Source organism: Hydra viridissima, unplaced genomic scaffold, assembly GCF_058129835.1.
Source record: "Hydra viridissima isolate aposymbiotic clone 2 unplaced genomic scaffold, HvirCarnegie_v1 scaffold_11, whole genome shotgun sequence".
Classification (NCBI taxonomy): Eukaryota; Metazoa; Cnidaria; class Hydrozoa; order Anthoathecata; family Hydridae; genus Hydra; species Hydra viridissima.
Genome location: NW_028324310.1, coordinates 9,137,731 through 9,165,227, shown reverse-complemented (window position 1 = coordinate 9,165,227; position 27,497 = coordinate 9,137,731). Strand labels below are relative to the sequence as shown.

General features: G+C 28.9%; 3 protein-coding genes across 7 annotated transcripts; 2 read left to right on the top strand and 1 right to left on the bottom strand.

Annotated features, from left to right (window-relative positions):
- The first annotated feature begins 278 nt into the window (after positions 1-278).
- Positions 279-26,587, top strand: LOC145191121 (hemicentin-1-like). Of its 4 annotated transcripts, XM_090065795.1 has the most exons (23): positions 336-353; positions 996-1,092; positions 7,263-7,607; positions 15,709-16,038; positions 16,227-16,505; positions 16,747-17,052; positions 17,610-17,906; positions 18,012-18,335; positions 18,454-18,648; positions 18,777-18,923; positions 19,848-20,159; positions 21,276-21,536; positions 21,617-21,910; positions 22,104-22,412; positions 23,253-23,392; positions 23,485-23,647; positions 23,969-24,135; positions 24,219-24,303; positions 24,775-25,023; positions 25,164-25,187; positions 25,301-25,385; positions 25,873-25,909; positions 26,049-26,323. In XM_090065795.1, the coding sequence occupies exons 2-23, from the start codon at positions 999-1,001 to the stop codon at positions 26,061-26,063; spliced, it is 4,458 nt and encodes a 1,485-aa protein (XP_089921921.1). In that variant the 5' UTR covers positions 336-353; positions 996-998; the 3' UTR covers positions 26,064-26,323. The 4 variants fall into 4 exon arrangements, with proteins under 4 accessions (XP_089921922.1, XP_089921921.1, XP_089921919.1 ...); XM_090065793.1 differs by lacking the exon at positions 25,873-25,909 and having other exon boundaries at positions 26,049-26,587; XM_090065794.1 differs by lacking the exon at positions 26,049-26,323 and having other exon boundaries at positions 25,873-26,027.
- Positions 1,086-4,479, top strand: LOC145189206 (uncharacterized). 2 transcript variants are annotated; one of them, XR_016444740.1, is made up of 3 exons: positions 2,129-2,417; positions 2,697-3,114; positions 3,220-4,479. XR_016444740.1 is itself a non-coding variant. In XM_080065793.2 (2 exons), exons 1-2 carry the CDS (start codon positions 2,263-2,265, stop codon positions 3,028-3,030), a joined length of 489 nt encoding a protein of 162 aa, XP_079921919.2. In that variant the 5' UTR covers positions 1,086-2,262; the 3' UTR covers positions 3,031-4,479. The 2 variants fall into 2 exon arrangements, 1 of the variants encoding a protein (XP_079921919.2); XM_080065793.2 differs by having other exon boundaries at positions 1,086-2,417; positions 2,697-4,479.
- Positions 9,090-12,762, bottom strand: LOC149882051 (uncharacterized). The gene is made up of 5 exons (XM_090065797.1): positions 10,670-12,762; positions 10,378-10,572; positions 10,018-10,260; positions 9,746-9,908; positions 9,090-9,557 (listed from the first exon to the last, which is right to left on the bottom strand). The coding sequence occupies exons 1-5, from the start codon at positions 11,483-11,485 to the stop codon at positions 9,154-9,156; spliced, it is 1,821 nt and encodes a 606-aa protein (XP_089921923.1). The 5' UTR covers positions 11,486-12,762; the 3' UTR covers positions 9,090-9,153.
- Positions 26,588-27,497: the final 910 nt, after the last annotated feature.

Genomic DNA, 27,497 nt, shown 5'->3' with positions numbered 1-27,497 from the left:
TATTTATATAAGATATTTATGCTTAATTCTTAGATTAAAAAAAAAATTTTTTTTTTAATCTAACAATCTAATTTGTAAAAAAAAAAAAGAAAATTTCTTGAAAGTCTATTTAACAAACAGCGACAAAAAATATTTATGCAATAAAATTCTTATCGAAGAATTGGCGGATAATAGAATTATGAAAGATCTTAAAATGAAAAAAACGCTTTAGCTTTATTTTTCGTAATTTATCGAATTAGCGAATCAGAAAACATCCAAAAAATGATAGTTACTGCTTCACTTTTGTTTAAATATTTCGCTTTCTTAGTTTAGACATAAAAGATTGTTTTACTATAAAGATAAGATTTTCACGGGTAAAACTATTTTTATGCATTTTTTAAGTTTTGAGACTCGATAAAGTGTTGTTAGGAGATTTTCCTAATTTTTTGATACGCATTTTCATTTACCCAAATATTTTGATACGCGTTTTCTTTCTTTACCTTCTTTCTTTTCAACCCTCTATGTCATTTTCATAAATCTACGTAAGTGATACAGTCGTAAATATCTTTGATAAATATATAGCATAACTATAAATATTCGTAATAAACAAAGTTAGTCATTAATTTATTTAACAATTGGTTAAACATGTAGTTTGAATTGGCTGTAATAAACATGTTATGTTGTAAAGCTAAATTATTAGTAATATAAAATCTTTCTTTCAAAGGAAATTTTTTGAGTTTTGCTGAGTCATAGATACTATTATTAAATATAAGTAAGATTTATGAAATAGTCTTCAAATAAATTTTTTTTTTCTTGGCTCTGTTCTTAGCATGGTTTATCGTGACACTTTTGCGTCACCAAATTTTAAAATGTAAAGCTTCTAATTAAAATTTAAAAGCAATCTTTCATTTAATATCTATACCATTCAACTTTATTTCAAATTGAAAAAGAAAAAAATTCATTTTTAATTTGATGATTGAGATCATTGAGCAAGAAAATTCATTTCTGTGCTTTAGACGATGCTTCCTTTCAACATCCCACAGCTTCCGATGAATGGAGAAATGTTCAGCGAGTTATTGTGTTTTTTAAGCATAATTCTCAGCAAAACCGAATGTAAGTCTGCCAAAAACTTTTTTAATCAATGTTACTAGAGTTTTCAGAGTGATAAACATGATGAGTAAATAATCATTCATTTTGTGCATAAAATCATTCGCGTTTCCTTTATTTAGTCGCATAAGAAACTGCTTAAATATAACTTTACCCATTATGGTGAAATATATTTACAGTTTATCATGAAAACCAGTTAATAGGATTAATATTAAATATATAAAAAACATGCGTTAATTATAATTGGTTTATTAATTTTGATAAATTAATTGTGGTCATATACAAGATTTTAATGATTGATAAAAGTGACAGGTAATTTCTTTGAGGTTTCATAAAATGGCAGGTATTATTCATTCGTAATAACAAGTTATGGTGAACGAAAAGAAAATTTTTTTTTTACGTTGATAGTCGTAAATGCAGTTTTTGATCGCAAGTAAAATTAAACGTGGGTTGATGTTGTAAAATATATTACGTATGTATTTACGCAATCTTTCGTGAAAGACACGAAAAAAAAAAAAAATCGTTGTTAAAATTGTTTCAGAATTTTTTGCTATAAAGGAGTATTTATTTAGCGTTTTCTTTTTACGTTTGTGTAACTATGACATTTCATTAAACAAAAGTTTGTCGTTTTTGATATAAACGAAAAAAGTATGACTATGTCTGGTGCTTAAAGTTTCATGCCTAGCGGCAATCATCAGCTGTGAAAAACAAAACACACACACACACATATAGAAGGATGAAGTGTTGAAATAATCATGTGGCACCCTTTCAATCTGTTCCATTTAAAGAAAAAAAATTATGCACAAAAAATTAGTGCAATTAAACAACATTTGAATCAATGTATACAAAAACGTTCTAAGTCATTTTTTTTTAATATTTGACTTTTTGATGAAAATTTGTTCTTTGAAAACAGTTCCATCATTGTATAGTAAAACATTTTAAGTCAGACCTCTCCGTACACTTTAAATAGAGAGCTGAAATATTGTCTGTAAACTAAAAGGTTCTAGGTTCTAGTGACTGAAGGTTTTTGTTGGCAACACTGAGAAAACCAGCTATGTTCTGCTGGTAGCTGTCAGATGTTTTTAATCCAATTTTTGTTTTATTTTGGTTATAAGTTTGAGGTTATTTGGGCTTATTTTATTATTCATGTTGTTGTTTTAATGAAAAAGACTTATAATGGATGAAGAACCTAGTACTAGTAGTGGAAGAAAGGTTAAAAATGAGGCTCTGTGGAAAAGGAATGTTATTAAAGAAGCTAGAGTGAAAGGTAAAGAGTACATTGACTACAAAGGAAGAACTGTACCTGCTACTACTGTTGGAGCTGATTGCAGGTGAGATTTATATTGCAATTTCGATACCCATTTAGTCTTTTAACAATTTGTTTAGGGCTATCATAGCATATCATGCAACATGTTTTTATAAAAACATCTCAGACAAAACTAATCCAACACTTTCCATATCGTTCCATTTAGGCTAGTGAGTTGACCTTAAACAGAGCCAAATGTTATAGCCGAATTACTCAAACATCATTTTTTAGAGTTTTGCTATGGCATTTAGGCCTACCTCGAACATTTATATCAACATAATCTAATGAGATACTATGCTTTCAGATGCTCGAAGAAATGTACGGAACGTCTAAAAAACCAGAGCGACGAGGTCTTCGCACGCATGAGATTGTTAGAGACAAAGAACGAGCAAGATGTGTTTTTACAATCATTGATTACAAGCATAAAAGTGAAAACTCACCGAACCAGAAAGGAAGGTGCTGAAGGAAGAGTAGCTCATGACTTTTCATTTACATACGAGGTTTTGGTGGGGGATGCCAAAGAAAAGGCATGTGTGGATACCTTTAAAAGCCTTTATGGTATTAAAATTAGTCGTATTCGACGATTGCGCTCCCTGTTGGTATTAGGAAAATCACCAAAGGACGAGGGAAAAAATTAGTAACCAATGCAATCAGGGGCAATGTAAGACTTCTGATAAGAGAGCATATCGAAAGTTATCCGGTGAAACAGAGCAAATATGCTGGTAAAACTATCAATTATCTAGATGCTAGACTAAATGTCAAAATTTTGTACTCAATGTTTAAAGAAAAACATCCTGAAGTAAAATGTAGCTACAAATTTTTTCTAGGCTACTTTAAGGACAACTTTACGTAAAGATTTGGCCGTCCCCATATAGACTCTTGTTGCACCTGTGTGGAGCTTAATTTAAAATTACAAAGCCCTAATCTCAGTGATGCAGCAAAGAGAAATGCTGCTGCTGAACTGATGCTGCACAAACGTTGATCAAAAAAGTTTTACAACAAACTCCAAAATGAAAGCAACCCGGAAACAAAACAAAATGAACCGCATGTCTTAGCGATCGCATTTGACTACGTGCAGAATATCCCTTTACCGATGATACCAGTCCAGGAAACCTTTTACCTCAGACAGCTATCTGTTAACCTCTTCTCTATTCACGATGTGAAATGCAATAAAGATCATGCTTATGTGTACCATGAAGGCACAGCCAGAAAAAGCCCTGATGAGGTGTGCTCTTTTGTGTACAATTACCTAATGTCTGCTCCTCCACAGTTTACTGAAGTCCATGTCTACTGAGATAACTGTGGAGGCCAAAATAAAAACCATGCACTAAACAGAGTCTTTTTGGCTCTCACAGATACTGGCCGATTTGATCGAATTGAGCAGTATTACCCAATAAAAGGTCACTCGTACCTACCATGTGACCGGGACTTCGCGGTAATAAAGAGAAAACTGAAAAGGTATGACAGAGTGTACACAGTTCACCAGATAACTGAACTTATCATCACTTCTAGTACTACTGGTAAGTTTACTGTTGAAGTAGTCGCAACAGAAGATATTTTAAGTTTTCAAAAGTGGTGGCCAACATTCTACAAAAAATCTTGCATTTCGGAAGAAACACGGGGAAAGAAAGTTCCTGCTAAGGATAAGGTAAGTTTTGGAATAAGTTCCCTAATGCACTTCACTTACAGGACTTCTCCAGGTGTAATTGTCTGTAGGCCACTCATTGATGGGCTGATGGTCCAAACTTATAAGATGTCTCAAGTCGTCGATCGCATCGTCGAGTTTCCGCAAAATGTGTGCTACCCATTGGGTTATGTTCCGATAAAAAGAGTGAAACTGCAGGATATTAGGAAACTAACGCAATATGTTCCAAATGAGTTCAGTGGTTTTTATGATGAACTCATGAGCTGGCCAAAAACCGACGAGGCGAATGACGGGGAAGAGGAACACGATATCCAGTGAGGTGTCTGACAAAGGCTTTGTGATCGGTCCTTTTATACATTGTGTGATTTAATATGTGTAATAGTTTGACCTTTGATTTTTAATAGTTTTTTGTTCAAAAAATGAATAAATATGTAAAAGACAAGCATTTTGTTATTATCTTTAACACGTGTAAACAAAAAGGTTCTAAGTCAGACAACTTTAACTATGTATAACACATATATATATATCACAAATTTTGATATATATTTTAACAAATCTAATATTTAAAAGTGTCAAAAAGCACCCAGATTTTTTTTGAATTTATTAAAGTAATAATTTTGGATTTAATAAGTTTTTTCTCGTTCCCCGAAAAAATAGTTTTTATGACTTAGAACGTTTTTGTATACATCGATTCATTTAGGAGTGGCTCTTTTGTCTTAAAGTTTGAGTAATATGCTGCAAAAAACCTTGCTATAACTTTATATGATCGTGTTCAACTGTAATAAATCATCTTTTTTTTTTTACTTATGCCTAAAAATTGTGCAATTTTTGTAAGTTCAATGAAATGGTGTAATTAAATGATGTAATTAAAGTAATTGACAACAGTACGTTGGCAGCAAAAGTGCACCAAACTGTGCTGTGTCTGAATATTCATTTAGCGACTAGTTAATTATCAGCTATATCTAACCTAACTCTGGGTTTGAATTAATCAGATTCTGGATTGTAACTACCAATTAGATAAAAATCTAACAAAATTATCACTTGAATTGCATGCCTTTGGTGCACTGACTTTAAGTCAAATAATTAATGTTGTTCATAATGATTGGTTATATTATTTGTTTCAAGGTTTAAAATAGAAAACAGAACAAATAAATGTTTACTTACTTGATTCATATAAGCATGAGATTCTGGGTTTAAAACTACCATCAATTTGCCAAGCTTATGATCACTTTCTGAATCTCCACAAAGTAAAGAAAATGACAGGCTTAATGGTAGTCCACAGATAATAAAACTGTGCCTGCTTTCTGAGAAAAAGCTGGAATACACTTTTTTTTTCTACAAGAAACCAAGCAAATGAGCTAGTACTAGAAAGTTTCTTATTTTAAGGATACTTTTTTACAACTCTAGTACTAAAAATTTCTTAAAAGTTTCTTAAGTTTTAGATTATCAAAAAAATCCTCAGATCCTGAACAAAACACAAGTTAGGAAATATTCCTTAAATTCTTAATGAAATGAGTTTCTTATTGAAAAGTAACTTAGTACTTATAGTTTCTTAACATTTTGGAATTTCTAGTACTAGTTTCTTATGAACAAATTTCTTATGAAAAAAAGTGTGCCTATTTATGCAGTTAAAGATTGCATTGAGAAGTTGACTAACAAATTTCCTATTTAAGCAGCCAAAGATTGCACTGATAAACTGGAAGCAATATTTACTGAATGGAAAAACCTTTAGAAGCATAAAAGCAGGACAACTCCAGAGCATTAGATAAAGGAGAAAGAATTTCTGAAACAGCTTGATAATCTGTTTAACATCACCTATTTTAGATAGACTCATAATGATTAAAATACCAGAGGACAGAGCAGTCCTCTGGTATTTTAATCATTATGAGTCTATCCAAAACAGGTGATGTTAGAACTGAAAGAACTGAAAGCTTGAATGAGCCAGGTTTTTCTGAAAGCTGATTCTTCATCTGTTTCAATTGCAGAAGAAACAGATGACATAATTGAGGGAAAAAAAAGTCCCAGCTGAAAAAAACAACCACCAAAATAGTCAAAATTAATGTACCTCTCTCAGGCTAACATCTGTTTTTAAACAGACCAAAGACTTCATCTAAAAATGCAATTTTTGTTCTTAGTGAAGTGGCATCCAACCTCAAACACAATTTGAGAATGTTGAACATCAATCAGAACTCAATAAAGCATGCTAGAGAAAGTCATTGAGCCACAAAATCACACAATCTACAATCAGAATTTTTAACAACTGTAGTTTTAACTGTTTTAACTTTTAGGATGGTAAACTAATAGAGACTTTGACATTTCATAGACACATAGACTGTCTCCCAACCCTCGTATCAGGTTTTAGAGTCAAGGAATTGTTGGATGTTCCGAAAATTTCGTTGGGAGAGTAGGGTGTAGAAGATCAGGTGGCAGCATTGTGTTTTGATACAACAGCATTGTGTTTTAATACAAGTAAAACTAAAAAAAGATTTCCTTTTGTCTTCAATTTTTTATCTGGCATGTTGCCACCATGTAATTAACTGAAAATTGATGAAAGTCTTACTTGACATGGCACTAGGAGTGGCAAGACATTTTGAAGTCTGCAAAACATTTCTATTGCATTTAATGTGACTAGCATTATTCAGTTAGAAATTCTGTAGAATAGATGTATTAAGCTGAACAAGAAGACAATAGGCATGAACAATCAACTTAAGTTCTAGTACGACAAGGATATTTATCTAAATAAATAATAATTAAATATATTGTCATTTGCTAATTGGGTTACAAAATTTTAACACACAAACTTTGAAGCTCAAGAGCACCTCTAAATATCAAGTAATGATTCTAATTTTTTACATATTATTTTTTCTTCATATTAGGAACAGTATAGATGGGTGCTAGAGTTAAACTTATTACTTTCATTTTTAGGTTTTATGCTAAGGGCCACCTTAATATGTATGTATGTATGTATGTATGTATGTATGTATGTATGTATGTATGTATGTATGTATGTATGTATGTATGTATGTATGTATGTATGTATGTATGTATGTATGTATGTATGTATGTATGTATGTATGTATGTATGTATGTATATATGTATGTATGTATGTATGTATGTATGTATGCATGTATGCATGCATGCATGAAAAAATTTTTGTTTCGGAAAAAAAATTTGGTATGCATATATACCAGGTGTCTGCTGAAAATTTTCAGTTATAATTTTAGCAGTTTCATTTGTTTCACAACCTCAACCGATTGAATATGTTGAATGTGGAACTGATCTAAATCTTAAATGGGTTTATGATAATACTACAACTGTTGATAGAATTACATGGGTAGCTAATACATACCTGAAAATTGCAGTTTATGATTCAACATCAGGTTTTTCTATACAACAAAATGCAGCCTATTTGCCAGTCATAGAAGCACGATTTGCATATATTAATGGTGGTAGTAGTGCTGGTGTAACAATTAAGTCAGTCAAACCAGGTGATGAGGCTAAAATTCTAGTGGATGTAATTTTCACAAATCTGGATTCTTTGCAAAGTACAATAGAAATCAAAGTTATTGGTGAGTGTCTATTTTGCTGGATTTTTTGAAAAGTTTTTCTTAGTATTTGTATGTGAATAAATAAATGTGAATAATTGAAAAACCTTTTTTCAAAAACTCAATGAAATAGGAGAATAGCGTTTATGAACAATATTCATTTAGAATAGTATACTTACATCATTACTTTATGCTTAACCATTTGAAAACATTAAAATAAACTTACAAATAACCAATAAATTGAAAAATAGCAAACCAATAAAAAGATAAAAACTCATTTTTAAAAGTTTAGTTTTACTTAGTGTAATCAAGATTTAAAGTAGAGCATAAAGATAACTTGGATTTTACCTGTAGAACTAACATGTATAAACATAAACAACATTGATTAAGAAATTTAAAGTTTACCTTAACATCAACTAAGCTATAATGAAATAAAGTAACTAAAGTATTCAAAAATATATATATAAACCCCAAATGCAATAAAAAAGCACATTCACCCTGTTAGTAATACGTCTTATAACTGAAAAATTAAGTTACTTACAACCTATATTTAAAAAAAACTAAGTAATTAAATAAAAAAGAAAAAAAAAAAAAGTTTTAAAATGAATCAAATTTGCCATGTTATTTGTTACAATCATAAGCTAAAAAGCAAATAAAATAAATGATTAATTGAATTGCATTAAACTAAAAAAGCTACTACACTTTTCCTCAAAAGTTGATAAAACCTTATCTTAACTACAAACTAAATCTAAGTAGGTTGATAAAGACTGGATCATGAGATAAATTCAAATTAAATAAGTTCTTATAAAGTTAAATCAAAGCTGAAACAGTAACAGCTAAGATAAAAAGCTTACCAATAAGATTTGTATTATTAGCTAAAAAATTTTTAAATAAAATTCATTGCTTTTAGTTAAAGAGTTTAACTCACCATAAAAAGTAATAGCTTAAATGAAAAGACTAAATAAAGTTTACTTAGATTTTTCTACTCAACTAATTGCTGTTCAGGCATAATGAGTTATGTGTTCACTCCACAGTATTCCTTAGTTTTATTCCTTAGATTTAATTGCTATTATATTACTAGAATTTTCTCTTCATAGTTATTGAAAATGAAGCTTGATAACCACATTCACCATTGTTTAATTCTTCAATCTGACAAAGGACAGTACCAGGGTTGGCAAAAAAACCCAACCCAAAAAAACCCAACCCAAAAAAACCCAAAAAAACCCACCTTAAAAAAACCCAAAAAAACCCAAAAAAACCCAAAGATATTTGGGTTTTTTTAAAAATATCTTTTTTTACAACAGATTCTTAGCTTTTATAAACCCTATATTGTAAATAATATTGGATTTATTATTATGAAATATATATGTATATTATACTTTTTAGTTTAAACTCCTTACAGAATAATCCATAATATGATTAATCTTTTGTATAGCTGGTTGGGGTTATACAGAAAAAATTATTAGGGAAATTAGTTTAACGCCTAAAAAGAAAAAGAAAAATCAATGAAGATTACAAACTATATTTCATTAAGTTTCAAAAGCTTAACAAAATGATTGGCCATTGATGTTTACCAATCAAATTCTTCGCCTCTCAAATGTCTGTATATCCGAACAAGCTTTTCAGCTCTATCGCTCCCTAACCTATTTCTTAACTTGCTCCACACAATACCAAAAGTAGAAAACACTCTTTCTATGGAGCCAGTGCTTGCAGGACAACTATGAAGAGATTGAAAAAATTTTGCAAACCCTTCTGGCAGTGGTAAAGATTTTTGATGCAGCCTTTGCTTCAAATCTATTATACCCCACCATCTTTCACTTGAAATTGTAGAAATAAAGTTATCGTTGAACATGTGTGGTGGAAAGGTAGTTGTGACTTTTAGCCTGAAATCATAGTATCCAGCCACGTATTCATTGTGCCTATCACTTAGCCAAGCTTCTGCAGCAGCTTCTTGTTCAATGCTTAAAGATTTTCCTAAAATTAAAGAATATTGTATTCCTGCTTTATATATTAAAAATGAGAAATGTAAATATATGGATATTATGTCATAAATTGTGTCTGTAGTCTAGAATCAACTAATGTCTTATGTAAGTTATATAAGTTAAAATAATGTAGTTTTAAGTTTTTTCTTTCAATTTTTGGGTTAGATTTGGTTGCCATGCCTTGGTATTTAATATCAGTCAAATTTGCCAAAAAATGAAAAGGTTCCATTGCTTCATCAAATTTTAACTTAATTTCCATATAATATGGCTTCAGGTCTTCATCCTTCAGGAGAGATAACCAAACTTCACATGCATCTGACAATGATGTTGAGTCACTTTGTAGCTATAAATATAACTTCTTTTTTTAAATATCTTTGCAAATATTTTAATAGTATATTGAAGCCATAGTTTAAAATATTTTAATGAATAACAATTTTGCTTTACATATCTACCTTATCTAAAGCTATCTCACATTTCTCCAGTTGAATTAGAAGATTTTTAGCTTCTCTGAAAATTCCAGCATTATCTATAATTTTCTTGATATTATGTTTAATATCACCTTCATGCTTCTCTATAATATCAAGGTAGTAGTTATAATTTTTAATATAAGTTTTTAAACAGTCTACTTGAGAGTTCCATCGTGTATCATTAGGAAGTTGCGGCATAACTCCATTCCTATCATCCAAAAGCCATCCCTGAAATTAAGAACTAGTTTAATTAGTTGATATATTAACATAATTCACTGAATAAAAAAGTACAAAAAAATTAAACTGTAAAATTAAAATAATATATTATAAACAATATTTACTCACACGTGGTTGGTGATGGTTTCGGAAGTATTTGTTCACTTCAATTAAATGTGCCAGAAAATTTGGTGTCACATGATTCTCAACTAAATTTAAGTAATGAGCTGAGCATCCATATGTAAGTAACAACGGATATTCCTCTTTAAGAACTTCTTTCATCTTTTTCATTTTGTTTTCATTATCTGTACAAATGGCAAATACCTGTTGGAAGTAGAGAAATATTCTTATATTTTTAGTTAATTTAAATTAAAGTAAATACTATGTACATAAATACTGTATTCAGTATTATTATACTTACATCTTGCTCATAAACCTTCTTGATGTGTTTTATTGCTTGAATGGCTAATTGAGCACAATATTCTGAAGTTTTTTTTTCACTTCCTGCATCTATAGCGGAGATTAAATATGGGGTCTTTCCATTATGTACACTGTGAGCAATAATTGGATCATTTCTGACACTGCTCCAACCATCTTGTATCAATGTAATAGTACTCCTATTATTTGCAAATTCACTTTTCATAGATTCAACTACTTCATCGTTCACTTTATCCAGTAACTCTCCTGAAAGTTTCTTCCGGTTCGGAGGATCATAACCAGGTCTCAAAAAATTAACACAATTTTTAAATTCTCTATTTTCTACAGCATTAAATGGAATATTGCATGCAAAAAAAAATTTGGCAACTTGCAAGTCAAAAACATCCTTCTGGTCTGAGTTTGTTCTTGAAATGTAGCTTTCTATTAACTTTTGTTTTTTATATGGGGTTGGTGTTGAACCAGAGTAGCTACTCCCAAAGACACCAGAAGTGCTTGATGCTTCAAAAGATTCTGAAGTAACTGGGCTAACAAAATTACACAACAAGTTTACAGATGTCTGAGATGATACTTGGCCATCATTTAAAATAAAATTCTTATTTCGTTCTGTAACATCAGCAGATGGGTTTTTTTTTTTACATTTTTTAAAATGAATTCTGATTCTTTCTATTTTTTGGCTATTAATAATTTCATTGCAATAATTGCACTGGCACTGCAGTATTACTTTTCCAGAAACAGTTTTTGATAACTTAGTCACATCATTCCATTCATCTGCAAGCTTTCTTCCAGATCCAGGAGCCATAATATATGTTCTTATTAAAAAATGTTTTTTTTTCTGAAAATCAATTCTATTATGATTAAAATATAAATAAATAATGTCAACTAGTTAATAAATCAGGAAATTCTGAAACACTTTGCAGTTTTAAAAGTGATAACATAACAAAAGTCATAACATAACAACATATTCTCCTAGACTAGTCCAGGAGCTCCAAAATATGTTAGAGACTTAAGGTACTTTGGTAATAAAAATAAGAACATATAGGGTAAATGAACTATAAATTTAGAAATTTAACTTTCCTTTCTGGAAATTTTTATTTCGTATAAACGGTCAGTTTTGAAAAAACCCAAAAAAACCCATAAAACCCAAAAAAAACCAAAAAAACCCATTTGGGTTGGGTTTTTTTAAAAAACCCAGGGTTTTTTCCAACCCTGGACAGTACACAAATCAGGTGGTCTGAAGGATAAAAAGTGTAACCTGATACAAGAATGATCCTTTCTTTGAGTATGTCCAATCTGTTACCATGCTCACTGTCATTCTTCTTGCAACTAATTGCAAGTTTTTCATAACTGCCCTCTGATTGATGTCAAAACATAGTTAGTACTAATTGAATTGACAACTAATAAGAATTTGTACAGATATAAATAGTTAACAACCTATTTATCTTTTAATTAACAATTTAGGGATTTTATTGGAGAGGAAAAAAACATTTTGTGAATTAATCAAAAAAATGTCTTAAACTGAATTTAGCTTAAATTTTGTTGACCATCAATGTTAAAAAGTTCATTATCATTAACTAAACTATCAGATATTTAATATTTAATTATTTACTAACCTCATCAAATATTAATCAAAGAAAATGGTAGCATTGCTATGGTGTTATGCATCCTGCAATCCTAATAATACCTACTATTTTTGTATAAAGAAAAACTTTTCTTAACCTTGTGTAAGTTTTATTAGACTTGAGTTAATTAAGACATAAAGTTTGCTGCATAACACAATGTAATTTAAGATAACTTGCAATTCACTTTTGACAACATCTGTTTCTTTTTGCATTAAAACCATGCTCTATGAGGAGGTTGCTTGTTGGGATTTTGAATAGGAACTAAATAACTTTCTTTACACTGAAGAGTTTGTAGTAAAAAATAGCTTTTTCATCTAGAGGGGTGTTTTCCTTCTTGATATATTTTAATAAATAATGCTTACCAACAGACTCAGCTGTACTACTGGGTTGCTAAAACTGTCTTAAAATTTAAAAAGGTATTAAACTTTGACCAAGCAGAAGAACCATTTGTTCTCTTTGTGATGTATGTCACAGAGATAAACAGCAAGTTAAACCTTGAAATAACTTGGGCATAAAGTTGAAAACTTTACTCATAATAATAGTGTTATCACTTACACAAGTACTCTTCAGTCAGAGAACTTGTTAGTTTGTAACCCTCGGCTGTTGCTGTTATAGATAGTTTCTGCAACATCTAATGAGTTGAAACAAGAGAACTTTCTTTTTTTAGTTACAAAAAATTCTCAATAGATGAATATAGATGGATACTGCGTCCTCTTTTGGATCTTTGTAAACATCAAGCTTTGTTTTAAGAATAAAATAGCATGAAAAGCTTGATAATTTTATTAGATACATTCAATAATAAGCTAAATTTGAGGTTTGGAAAGGAATGATCACATGGTATAAGTTGCAAAAAGGGATGAGTTGTTCTTTTGTACCATTAATAGTTTTTAAAAAACTTAATCTTTAAGGTACTAGTATGAATGCTTTTGTCTTTGTCTGGCTACAGTGGAGTTTTATTGCAATTACTAAGTCATTAAACATTGATGGAAGTAGTTTAAACATGCAGTTGATGCTGGTATAACTTTGGTTATGCATTTTTTTGCTTAGTTGCATGTTTCCAAACTGATTACATTTCTAAAAATTAGATCAAAATATTACTACATTCACAAATTAAAGTAAATGATTATTAAGTTAAGAATTTGTAATTATTAAGTTTTAAATTTTGCCTACTATAAAAGATAAAATTATAATTAAAAAAAGTTAGTTGAACAAAATTAAAGAACTTCAATCTTGTTGCTCTAATTTTACTTTTTTCAAAAAACTTAAATTTTTGGTACTCTTTCATATCACATTATTGAACTTGATTTAATAGTTTAAATCAGGTAATTAAAAATATAAAAATAAATAAATTAATGATTCATTTAAAATTTGATTATCAATATTTATTTTTAAATATTACTTTTGATGTAGTTATGTAAAATTTATATTTATTTCAGACCTGTTCAGTTTAAGACCTACTACTGACTGTACCATGGACAACATTATGTCATTTATAAATCTATTTTTACTCATGATGTTCTGAGGTTCAAGTTCAAAATGTAACTGATACTCAGGTTAGACATTTTACCCTGTACTTCAAATAAAAAATGAAAGTAAATATCACACAGGTCAACAGGAATTTTGAGTCTGCGTTCATCTTATTTTTATTTCTTTTACACTAATACATTAAAAAGTTTTTCTTGAATAACTTTGCTTTTGTAGCTATCCCAATAAATTTACAGATTTATAGAAGTTTTCTTTTTTTACATCCTTATTGTATGTTATAAAAAAAACTAACTTTTATTATAAATTATCAGCAATTTTATTACAAGAAAACAATTTAAAGTGATTTTTTTTGTAGATAAAGTTGATTCAAATCCATAAGAAAGTCTGGCTAAACCCCAAACACACTCTCCCATCATACACTCTTTGTAATGGGCCTAATTATAGCATTCAAAGTCTATTACATCTTGATGAAAACATTCATTTCCATTCTTCAAAATAGTATCCTATATAATCTTTAAATTTGTCAGAATGAGCACATATATTTTAAGGGATGTTCTGCAGCCATGAGTTTAAAGTTATCAGAAATATTTTAATTCCTTGTAATTGTCTGCTTTGTTGTTTCTGAGAAAACCATAACCTACTATTTTAATGCTCTCCCAGGATTTGGATAACTTAAGAGGAATTTTATATAAATATTGAAAAGGTTCAGAATCTTGACAAAGAGCTGTAACACATTTCCTCATAACACCTATTTTTATATGCAATGAAGAAGTAAATAGGATCCACAGTTATTTTCTATTTGACCTATCTTGAACCCAGTCTGCTTAGGCCATGAGTGCTATTGGTAATGTAGAACATATATTCTATTGTCCTGTAGTTAAAGGATTTCAGTTTAACCTTTTTTTGTCCTATTATGCTTTTATACATATTCACACTTTTGTACTTTTCATTTTGTATTTTGTAATAAAATGTGAACAGATGTCCTAACTATGATTCATATAAGCGAGATATCACTTACTTTCCATCCTAGAAAATGATTTGGTTTGGAAAATGGAATGGTTTTATTTTTTCCCTTTTTGAAGTGATATTTTTTTCTGTCAGCAGAAATTAAAGTATTGAGAATAAATTAAAAAAATTGCTGATATACTGAAACATACAATATCATATTATATATACAGTAGTATATTATATATATAATAGCATATTATGTATACAGTATCATATTATATATACAAATATATATACAATATCATATTCATATATACAATAGCATATTGTTAATTAAATAAGTTACTTTCATTTAAGTAATTAAAAAAATAAGGAAGCCATATGCATTTAATTTACTCCATTTTTTACATTAATTTGTTTTACTTAACACAATTTTATAATGGTGTAATAAAAGTTATCTTTTTAGCCATTTCAAAGATTTACCTATATCAGTATATTATTGCTAAACAAGAAAAAAAAAAAATTTTATTTTTTGAAATAATATATCTTTACTGTTCTTATTTGATTGATAATCTTTAGTAATTTTTGGAAAGCGCTTGTTTAGAATTAAAACTATTAAAAAGTAAAACAAAAAAGCATAATTAGAAAATGAATAATATTTAACACTTTGAGTTGAAAGAAATAGATTATAAAGGTGCCTCTTAATTAAAACTGAAATGCACAAACTTTAAAAATATTCACATAGATTCATCTAATGAATGCATTAAATTATAGATGAGACAAGTTTAAAATAATTTTTCTTGTTGTTTTTCTATTCATACTGTTTTTCAAACATGAGATTTTGCTAAATCTTGGAGTTGACAGAATGTAATTTGTAAAGTGAATTTATAAGTATAAAAAGATTTTGAAATGTAAACTTACATTATCAATCTGTGAATATTAAATTTGTTTTTTGATTCTTATTCTATAGTTGCACCTGTATCAACTAAAGTATCCCTCCCTTTATATAATACAGCTGAGCTGGGAGCAAGTTCTTTTTATTTTTCATGTACATTCATAAGTCGTCCAAAACCTGAGATATCTTGGTTTGGTAATGGTACAAAATTTAACTTTGATCCACATAAATCAGTGGTGGTCAATAACCCTTTAAGTTATTCAAGTTGTGGTGCATTTGAGATTGAAAGTTCATTGGCTCTTCTAAATATTGAGTTGAAAGATTCACAAAATATTTCTTGCTCTACTTTCATCACAACCTACGAAGAAGTTAGAAGAACACAAAGCACAAATTTTCAAGTTGGATGTAAGTTTTCTTTTTAATTGATATATATATTTTTTTATATCTTTTACACTTTACACATCAAAATATAAATTAAACAATATTACTGTTTACAATTTTATTATACTTTATTATGACATTTATCAAACAATCTAGATGCAGATTAGAATTAAATTACTAGTTATTATTCTTGTTTTATTGTTTTCTCATAGATAAACCTGGAAAAATCTATCCTTCATCTTTAAGTTTTTCTAATTCTAACGTGCCTGGAGGTTCATATACCAATCTGACTTGTAAATCAAATGCAATTCCTTCACCAACCTATGAAGTTTATAGAGATGATAATAAATTGATATCAGGGGCTGCTGATGGCACTGGATCTTTTACATATACTGTAGGACCAGCTAAATTTTATGATGATGGGATTTACACTTGTGAAGTAAAAAATATCTATGGATCTGAATCTCTTACTGCAGTACTAAATGTTACAGGTAAATAAATATAAATTAAAACAAGAATTTTTTTATTCTTCTTATGTCAAAAAATTATTTTTCTGGATTTGCAGATTTTTACACTTTTTTGTTTACTTTTAAACAAGTTTCTTAGATAGTAATTAAGTTTTTTTCATATTTAACTAGATTCTTAGATAAAAAGTGTAAAAAAAAGTTACTGTTTATTACTTTTATTTTTTTACTTGCAAAAGTTTTTCTTTTTTAAATAAACTCATTTTAGTTATGCCACAATTTTGGGGCAAAAATTTACCTGATGTTAACGTCACTTTGGGTAATTCAATTAACATTCCATGCCAGGTATATGGTGACCCTTTGCTACAATCTAACATTGTGTGGACAAAGCTTTCTGGACAGAAAACTGTATTTGTTCAAAATCATGAAGAAGTATATTTCAATAAAACTGTATCATTTCGCATCAATAGTTTGTTTATAGAAAAAACAACAATTAATGACAGTGGAATTTACCAATGCATTGGTTACAATTTTTTGGGAAATGTTACCCAGAATGTAAATGTACAAGTGATGTGTAAGATTTTTATGCGGCACTTACAATGATTTTAATTGAAAAATATAATTTGGATTTTGATTTCTGTGAAAAACAATTGTATACATGAAAGTCTAAATAGCAATAACTCAATATAATGAAACATAATATAGTATAATACAATACAATACAATGCAATACAATGCAATGCAATGCAATGCAATGCAATGCAATGCAATGCAATACAATACAATACAATACAGTACAGTACAAATAATATAATATAATACAACACAATACAATATACTGCAATACATTACAATATAATACAATCTAATATAATATAATGTAAAGTATAGTAATAGTAATAGTAATTAATTATAATTATAGTATAGTATAAATGTAATAATAAATGTAATGTAATACATATGAAGCTATATATATTAATTGTTGTCATGTTAAATCTATTGAACTAACAACTATTGAATTAACAGTTAATATTTTAGAATTTGACACAACTTTACCATCGTCATATTTTATTTTGTAGTGATGATGTTACTTTTATATATATATATTTTTTTGCATTTAAACTATTTCAGTTGCTCCTCAGCTTGTTGACACTAACCTTACAGATGGTAATCTAACTGAAAATAAATTGTATTCGTACTATTGTATTGTTATTGGATATCCCAAACCAACTATTACTTGGTCAGCTAAAAGTAATTTGCTACCAACAACAAACCAAACAATATTGGTAGATATTATAAATGGTTACTGGAAAATCTTTAGTACACTAATTGTAAATGCAACTCTTGACTATTTTGGAGAATTATATTGTAACTCTAGCAATGGAGTTGGTTCTGACATAAGCAGGAAAGCAGTCCTAAAATTTCTTTGTAAGTTATTCAGCTGTTTATTTTACAGTTTAATATATTTTAAAAAAATTAATTTCAATTAGCCATGAACATTGAATTTGTGGAAAGTTTATGATAATTATTTAGATAAGCCGATTGTTGAGTTTTCATCAAATGTTTCAACATTGATTATTGATGGATTGCCAGCTATCTCAATGGGCATTGATGAGACTTTGAAGTTAACCTGTATTGTTAAAGGCTATGAATTAATGACAGTAAACTGGTATAGAGATAATACTTCAATATCTGGAAACGTGAGTTTTGGAACTGTTGTGCAATCAATTGATTTTGGCTATATCCAAAGTAGTACTCTTTTGATCAGATCAAGTCTGGATGAAAACTTTAAGATTTACAAATGCGTTTCTGAAACATCTGCTGGTAAAACAGAGTCTTCATTAAAAATTTATGTGTGTAAGTTAGTTTTTCTTTTTTACTGGTTTGCTTTCTTAACTTATTGCATTTTTGTATTTTTTATATGCCTTACCTTAATTTTTTATGTTTTATGAATTGATATTGTTGACATTTTTAGTATATGGAAAAGTAACAAAACAGTTAGGAGGGCGTTTATGCTTTGAGTTTCAAAAAGATGCTTTTCTTGATTGGCAGTTTTTTTACTCACAACCTATTAGCACAGTAAAATGGGCAATGTTAAATGAAGATGGTTCAGAGAAATTTGTAATAGGAAAATTGACCAACCGTAGTATAGTTAGTGTTTCAATGAAAAGTATGTTGGTGCTTTCGTAAAATTTATCTTCTAAAAACAGAAAAAAAAATCTTTCCAATAAGCTTACATGTGAATCCTTATTTTTTTGTATTTTAACAAATTTTAAGGAGGCTTTATTATTTAATTAGGTTCCAATTATGATTATAACAATGTAACAAATGTGGGTTTATATCTTCGAAACCTTAATGTTGGTGATGAGGGTTGGTACAGTGTTACTATAGATTTCAAGAACAGTCCTTTTCTCTTAACTGCAAGAGTATATCTGTGTGTTAGTGGTAAGGTACTTACAATATATTTATGAAGTTAAATAAAATCTTTACTATGTACACTCTACTCTGTATTACTTTATATTCACTGTCAAGCAATAGTCTCCGGAAACTTGATTGCACAGTTTTTTAAAAAACACATAAATAAAAAAAAGTTAATATGATAAAACAATTTTACTGAGATCATGATCACATGAATGGATCTCTTAAAGACTTCTAAAAAATGCTGTGGGCACATGAACATTTGTGGCTTGATTTGCTCATGTGAATGATAGCTAACTGCAGAACTCTAACCATTAAACATAGTGGAGGTTCAGTTATGGTATGGAGATCATTTTCATTTAATACTGTTTCTCCAATACATAGAATCGACAGGATTTTCATTCAAAAAGATAGAAAAAATTTTTGGTTAGCATCTCATTGTTCCAGACTTTTTGATGCAACAGAATAAAAATTCAAAATGCTCATCCAAGTTTTGCTAATGCTATCTATTGAATAAAAAAAAATAAGTTAAATTGCAAATAATTGAGTGATGGTCACAATCACCACAATCGGTTCAACCCAGTTGAGCATTTTTGGGACAAACACAGTTGTCAAGTCAGAGTAAAGTGTCCAGCATCAAAAGAAAACTTTGACAGTGTTTAACAGTTAAAGTTTGAATAATCTTAATAAGCAGTTTTTAAAGTTTAAAAACTGAATAGTTTAGTGTCTAGATACCTTTGCCTGGCAGTGTAACTAAAATAGTTTCTATATGCATCCATTAGTAATTAAAATTGTTCTTTTCATTTTTTTAACATTTTTTTTACTTTAACATTGTTTTTACTAAAAAAATGAAGATTGTTTCTTTTTTAACCAAAAAAGTAAAAATTGAGAATAAAAAATTAATAATATATTATCTGTGCAAATTCAAAAATTGTTTCTTACATTTTTAAGTTAACCCTTTCAATACTTCTATTATTCCAACATGGAGTACGTTTGTGGTAGAAGGGAAGGAAACAACATTAAATTGTTCATCAACTGCTAAGCCTTACGCTGAACTCTTTTGGCTTCTCGGAAACCAGCTACTTATTAATGGGAGTGATTATGAAATCATCTTCTCTTTTGAATCAATTTTCAATAATCTTACAACTACAAAAAGCATGTTGCACATTAAAAAAGCTACACTGGCTATGAATGCTCCATTTGTATGTTTAGCTGTAGGAATGTTTCGTAATGAATCTGCTACAAAAAATGTTACAATTTTCTGTGAGATTACTTTTAAATATTTGTTTATCCAATCAAAGAGTTATACATATGTAAGATAATAACTTGCATATCTACATTTAAATATGTAAGATAATTATTTATGTAAGATAATAGCTTACATATCAATATCTAAATATCTACATTTAAATTATCTTGCATTTGTATAACATATGTATAATGAAAGTATATATGTGTTTATTCAGTTGTGAACAAAAAAAAGTGGTATTTTATATTTGATATTTTATTTAACTAATTTTTTGTCACAAATGGAAATAATATTTTAAACTTTTGATATTTAACAGTGTAGCTAGGATCAAAACAAATGAATCTAATAACAACAGATTAAAAATTTTTCTAGTAATAGTAAAATTATTAAAAAACTAAATGCATTGTTTTTTCACTTAATAATAATCAATAATATGATCTTTATTTTTGAATACTTGTAATGGGTTATTTTTTTTCTAAAATGGTATTACATTTTGCAATGTCTTTTATAACCAAGTCTACTCATAATTCTTTCTATGCAGTACATTAAGCGCACATCTACCTTAATGAAATATCTTTAAATCATAATTTTACCACTATATTTCATATTAAGACAATTGACCTTTCCATCACTTCCAAACATCAAAAATGTACATTTTCTGCATCAAAAGATATTTTAGGGTTTTTCAATAGCCAAATTTCTGTGATTGTGAATTTTAAATAAGCTTTTTTCTTAATTCAAGTTCTCTTAAAGACAGTATGCTTTTTCGGTCATCAGCCTTTGTTGTTTTTCTAAGTTACTCTTTAGGTTTGATGAGTTGTTCTTACTTAAAATATTTAAAATGTTAAACTATTGCCTATATGTACATTTATTTCCAACTTTCTGATCAGAATAATACATTTTTTCAAAAATTGAAATTTCCACATTAATAAAAAAAGAATAACAAATTGGGTTTTCATAAATGTTTGTATAAATTATATATATATATATATATATATATATATATATATATATATATATATATATATATATATATATATATATATATATATATATATATATATATAAATTTCATTACAAGCATAAAGTTTTAAAAAATTATTTTTTTAAAGTTAAAACTACTTTTTTAGATTCACCCAAGAACACCTCAATGACAATAATACCAAATCCTGCTCAAACAGGTGACAAGGTCCGTTTAAAGTGCTCAGCACTAGCTAATCCCAATTTAATATACTATCAAATTTATCGCGATGATGATCTGCAATATAATGGAACAAATAGTAGTATAGATATTGCAAATGTAACATTTGCAGATGAAGGGGAGTACTTCTGCATTCCTGTAAATATAATAGGAGAAGGTGCAGAAACTTCATTAAATCTGACAGTGAACGGTAATTTTTTAATTTTAATTTGTTTAATTTGGTTTTTGGTCAATGATTATCTATAAAATCTCTTTCTTCTCTATTTATAGTTCCCCCTTTTCTAATGTTTAACAATGATCCTCAATATGTAAATGCATCTAATAAAGTAGAATTAGTTTGTCAATTTTATGGAGATCCACCACTTGATTTAAATTGGCAGACACCTGCATCCTCAAGTAATGTTTCAATCAAAAATATGCTGATCTATCAAAATTCATCATATGTCATAAAAAATACCACAGCTACTATAACATCTGTGGGAATAAAAAATTCAGGGGTTTATGGATGTGTTGCTAACAATTCTTTTGATTCAGTAACAAAGAATATCACTTTATATGTCAGATGTAAGTAGGCTTTATCTCTTTAAAACATTATGCATATTGTTATAGGACTTATCTCCTTTATATTGTTATAAGACTTATCTCATATATATTATTTAGATAGTATCTATCATTTCTCTTTATTTTAAAACTTGAAGCTTCTTTCAGTTGAAGAGTTACTTAAATTTTATAATCTTTTTTTGTCTAATGATTTCAGCTGATGTGGTTTTTATCAATTCATCATTGGACCAGCCTATGGTAACTCCTCTACTTAATTCAAAGTTTACAAGATATTGCACAGCAATTGCTGCACCAAAGATTTTAAAGATTGAATGGTTTCTTGATGGAGTGTTAATAACTACAAAAAATCTCACAAATATTGTTATAGAGGATGGTTTCTATCACAATGTTATAAAAAGTACATTGGTATATAGCTCTGTGGAAAAATCAGATACAGGAAATTTATCTTGTGTTGCAACAAATAATTTCAGTCAAAGCATCAAATCATCAAATATTTTAGTGCAGTGTGAGTTTTAAGTGTTTTTTGTTTGTTTATTTGAAAATTGAAATTATTTTAGGTAAGATTAGATTTCCCACCTTCAGATGATCTACCAACCACTTTATCTTTTCTGCTCCTTATATGTTGCAATTTTTTTTGTCCAAAATAAAATTAGATGAGGCTTTCCTAAAGCTACAGTCTGTCTTGATTGTATCCAATGCCAGATTGATGAATGCACTATTAACACTTCTTTGTTTTTTTTAGTAAAGTTTCTGACCACCTGAAAAAAATTAAGCTTTTTAAAGATAACTGTTAAATTATATTTCATAAATTAAAGTCCTTCTTCTCTATTTTAATATTAATTTATTTGTTATTATAGCATTTTTGTAAAAAGTAATTCTGGGAAATTTGATAAAATAGATAAAAATAAAAAATAAAGAATTGGTACAAGAAGCCCTCAAAATGGTATTTTGGCCCATATACAGAAAGACCATATTTTCCCACCTTACAAATTGAACAAGTTTCAAAATGAAACCATTTTACTTTTTTTTATTTCACCAATTATTTACAACAAAATACCTAAAAGGACAAAAAGTTTACTTACCTTTATTGCACAAGCAGTCACGATGCAACTCTTACAAAAGAAAACTTCAAAAACATTTTAAGCTCAAAGAAAAAAAACTTTATTTAATATTCCTACTTTTTTAGTCAAGAAAATTAGTTCTATTACTGCACTAAAGTCTTGCAATTGCAGAGGCAGCATCCTGCTGTCTTATGTATTGTATGAATTGCAGAGGCAGCATCCTGCTCTCTTATGTATGAATTATTCTTTTTTGATTAACTAAAGCGTCTAAAGTTTATCTTTAGTTTCTCCAGAAACAACCTTGTCAGCAAATCTCACAATTGTGGAGGGAAAATCTGCAAATTTTACTTGCTTTTCAGAAGGGCAGCCTTTACCTGTTTTAAAATGGCTACTTAACAAAAAGATAATAACTAATAACGAAAAGGTTTGTTTAGTTTTTAGTTAAAATGTCATCATTATTGGTTTTTAATTTTTTATCAGTAATTTTTTTAATTTTATTGCATTCAATCCATTTAGGTCAATATTACAACAAACACATCTTCAAGTTTTTTCAGTGGTAAAGTAACTTCCATTTTATCTATAGTCAATATTAGCAGAAATGATTATGCTGGTGAAATTGAGTGTGTTGGAGAAAACCAAGTCAACTCTGTAGCAAAAAGTGTTTTTCTAAATGTAGAATGTAAGATTTTGTTTTATATTGACTTTTATGTTAAGTTTTATAACTTTTTTGTTGTGGCTTTTTTTAATCATATTTATTGCTTTTATTATCTTTTTTTTTATTAGCATTATTAATGCTATAGTGAAATTGTTTCTATTATTATTATTGTTGTCGTCGTCGTCACTGTTGTTGTTCTTGTGGTGGTTGTTGCTGTTGTTGTTGTTATTATTATTGTTATTGTTATTATTGTTATTATTATTATTACTATTATTGTTATTGCTATCATTGTTATTATTGTTATTATTGTCACCTTCTCTTTACAGACCCATCTTCTCTTTATAGTCCCACCAGACTCAAAAATTGTAGATAAACCGATCTATGCTGAGCAAAACAGTTTACTTACATTGGATTGCTATGTAAATGCTAACCCTACTGCTTCTTACAAATGGTCTATTAATGGTACACCTATAAGCTTTAACGGTTCAAAATACTCTGTCCCTTCTGCATACGTAAGCTGTAATTTCCTTTTTTAAATTTTCTTTTTATTCTAGTAACGAAATATTGTCAACTATATTTTTTTTTTCCATTTTAGTTCAACAATGAAGGCAACTACACATGTAACGCTAGCAACTATCTTGGTTCACCTGGAGTTGTTTTTTTCTCAGTTTTTATGCTAGGTTAAAAAGTTTATAAACGACGACGTTTCTTTCATTTGAACGATTCTTCCATTTGAACGCTTCTTCCATTTGAACGCTTCTTATTAACATGCTTTGAACATGCTTCTTAATAATAAATTTGGCCCTTAAATAAAATCTCGCCACCAGTAAGATAAGAATTTACATTTGCACAGAGAAACAAACTGAAATCAGCTGAAAAACTCTGACTTAACGTTCATGAACATTAATTCTTTACCAATTAGAATTTTTTTTTTTTTGTAAAAATGCAGGTTTGTTACAAACTTGTCGCACCAAGAATAAAAATTATTTTTAAAAAACGTTAATTTTTTTTTTATCAAAAATTAGTTATTTTTTTTTTAAATACAAAATATGAATGTTGTAGGCTGATGAATTATTTTTTGTTGAAAGATATCCGATTTATTTTCCATTTCGTGCTTCAATATGAAAAGAATGTTAAATGTTTACATTTAGTACCTCCACGAAATATAAACGTAGTTTGCATATCTACAGACCCAACCTATGGCGATAGGAATGTTACGTGTCGTTGTTCAGGATACGGTAATCCTGCCCCAGAGTTTTATTGGAAAAGGAAAAGCGATCCTATCAACGTACTTTCCAGTTCGCAGATCCTTCAAATAATTGTCCCGTACGAGAGTACTGATGATTTTATTTGCTACATGCAAAATATCGGTGGAATTTTATCATCGTCGCAACCCAGTAGTAAGTTAAATTATGAGTAGTGTTAATTTATTTTATTTAATTTTGCTTTTTCTTTTGTTAAATTTTATAATTCTTTTAAATACCAGTTTTTATTCTCTTAAACACTGGTGTTTATTTAAATAGCGGTTTCTATCTTTTAGCTGGCTACTCCATTGGTGCGACTTGTAAGTTTTTTAAAATAGAGTTATTAAGTAATCTAAATTAAACATTATCGGCATATTGAATGTTTGTTTTAAAATATCATATTTTACTTTTTTCAAATTCTAAAAACCTTTAGCCTACGGATATTTCCTGTACATTTTGATCCCGCTGTTTGTTATCGGTGCAGTTGTTCTTTTATTGTTTGTGTGCAAAAAGAAAAGGTGAGGTTTTAAGAACATTTTGTTCATTTGTTTAGCGTTTTGATGAGTCTAAAGCGTTTTGCGACTCCCTTTAGGGAGCTCCTCACTTAAATAAGTTCAAACAAAATATTTGGCAACTTCGTGCCATAAAAATCCTGGGGTAGTTTCAGGTATGGCACAAAGTTTTCAGGTTATTTGCGTGAAGTGTGTAGACATGCTATCAGAGAGATTTTAAAGCGTTAAGCCAGTCTAAACGATGGGTGTAGAATTTTTTACTAACTCAGCAAACTCCCAACTGTTAGAAGACCAATTTGCCGAACTTTTGTTTACGTGAGTTCTTCTGTATAAAAATGCTAAAACAAGCCCTTTCCTTTTAAAAAGAGCCCAGTTTCCGTTGATTGTTATTTTTACCGAGACAAAAGACGGCGATTTGATCTATCCCAAAACCACTACTGCGAAGTTGGTAAGTTACCCCAGAACTTTTGTTTGTTTTTTACTTCACCTTTAGATCTCATTACGATATATCTGTCGGAAACAATCAGGTGGTAGGTTGGTTTTTTAAGCTTCTATCGGACGTTCCTGCAAATGACAATAGGGGGCGACGTTGCGGTGTCTAGTATAAATTTTTTTTCTGATCTATTAGCATTGGTTTTGCTGAATTTCTATTTTTATTTATATTTTAAGAAAATCGGTCGATGATGAAATTTTAGTTCCAGCCGATCGGGATGTCAAACTACCATCTCCTTCATTTGTTTCTGGTTTCAACAAAAAAAGTCCGATTATAAATTCAGGCTATGTAGTAGAGAATGAGTTCGAATCCATCGAAATTAACTTAAAATTTGACCACGAAAATAATGTCTCAGATAACAAAGTTGGTAGCGACATTAACGAAGTAAAAACAAGTTCTTCTCGCAAGAACAATTTTTATGAAGAGTTACCGGTTGATTTTGATATGCGCTCCCTCGAAACTCTTGATTACTAATCCTTAAGTAATAGTAGCTATAGTAATTCTATCAAATATTTTATAAGTAAGTTGCTGAAAAATTCCAAACATAATCGCCCCTCAAACTACAATTTTATATCGTTAATGATGGTTTTTAGATCTTTTTTCTATTTTATTTTTTATAATCCTTTTCTGGCGTTTCATTTTTACTTTAAAAGTTTATTTTAGTTGAATAGTTAGATTTTATGATATGCATTTTACACCACAATACTATGCTAAAGATGTTTTTACTGTCGTGATTCTTACTGAAAAAAAGCCCAAATTGAAAGCGATGAGCTGCCAAAAGTTCCAAAGCAGTGTTTAAAAATCATGTCTTAAGTCAGCTCCGCATTTACTCGGAGTTATTAAAACGCAATACTATTTATCACTTGCAGAGCTTTTTTGTTTTTGAAAACTGCATTTTTTTGAAAAGCTGACTTTTTCCGAGTTTTTTTTTTTACTTAATGTCAATTTTTACTCTGAGCGATTTACATCAAACGTATATTATGTAAAGCATGTACATACGCGAAGCCAAGATAACTTCTCAAAAGCAAACTTTTGTGTAGCATTTAGAAACATGGATATGTTGTGGTGGTTAGTTTGCTTAAACTGACCAATCAACCGTTTATAGTTTCATTTTCATGAAATGGGAATTTTCAACGTTTACATAGCTTTGCTTCAGTCTGTGCTGTCGTCATTGGTGATTCTATTTCTTATTTTTTTCGTGCTCTTGTTTTTAAATTTGATAAAACATCATCAAAGTTAAAAACCAAAATACAAAACTTGTTAATGACTTGGGAATGAGTGGTTAATTTTTCATAAGTTTCTGAATCCATATTTGGGTGGTTTAAATGTTTATTAGGCTTCTAAATTGAAAAAAATAAGATTAAGTAAAAAGGACTTGATTTAGGTTTGAGCAAAGTTGCATTAAAAGCAGCAAAAGAGGGGGATTTTTTTAAAAATACAATATTGTTATCGTTGTCAAAAAGTGCGGAGAAAAGAATTGGAGATTGTGATAAAATTGGAAATACAATTTTCTTCAGCTGAACGGTATTAAGTTAATGTTTCTATAGAAGAAAGCTATAGAATGAAAGAAGAGCGTATTATTCCTGAAACTGGGAAATATTGCTTTGGATTTTTTTAAGAATTTA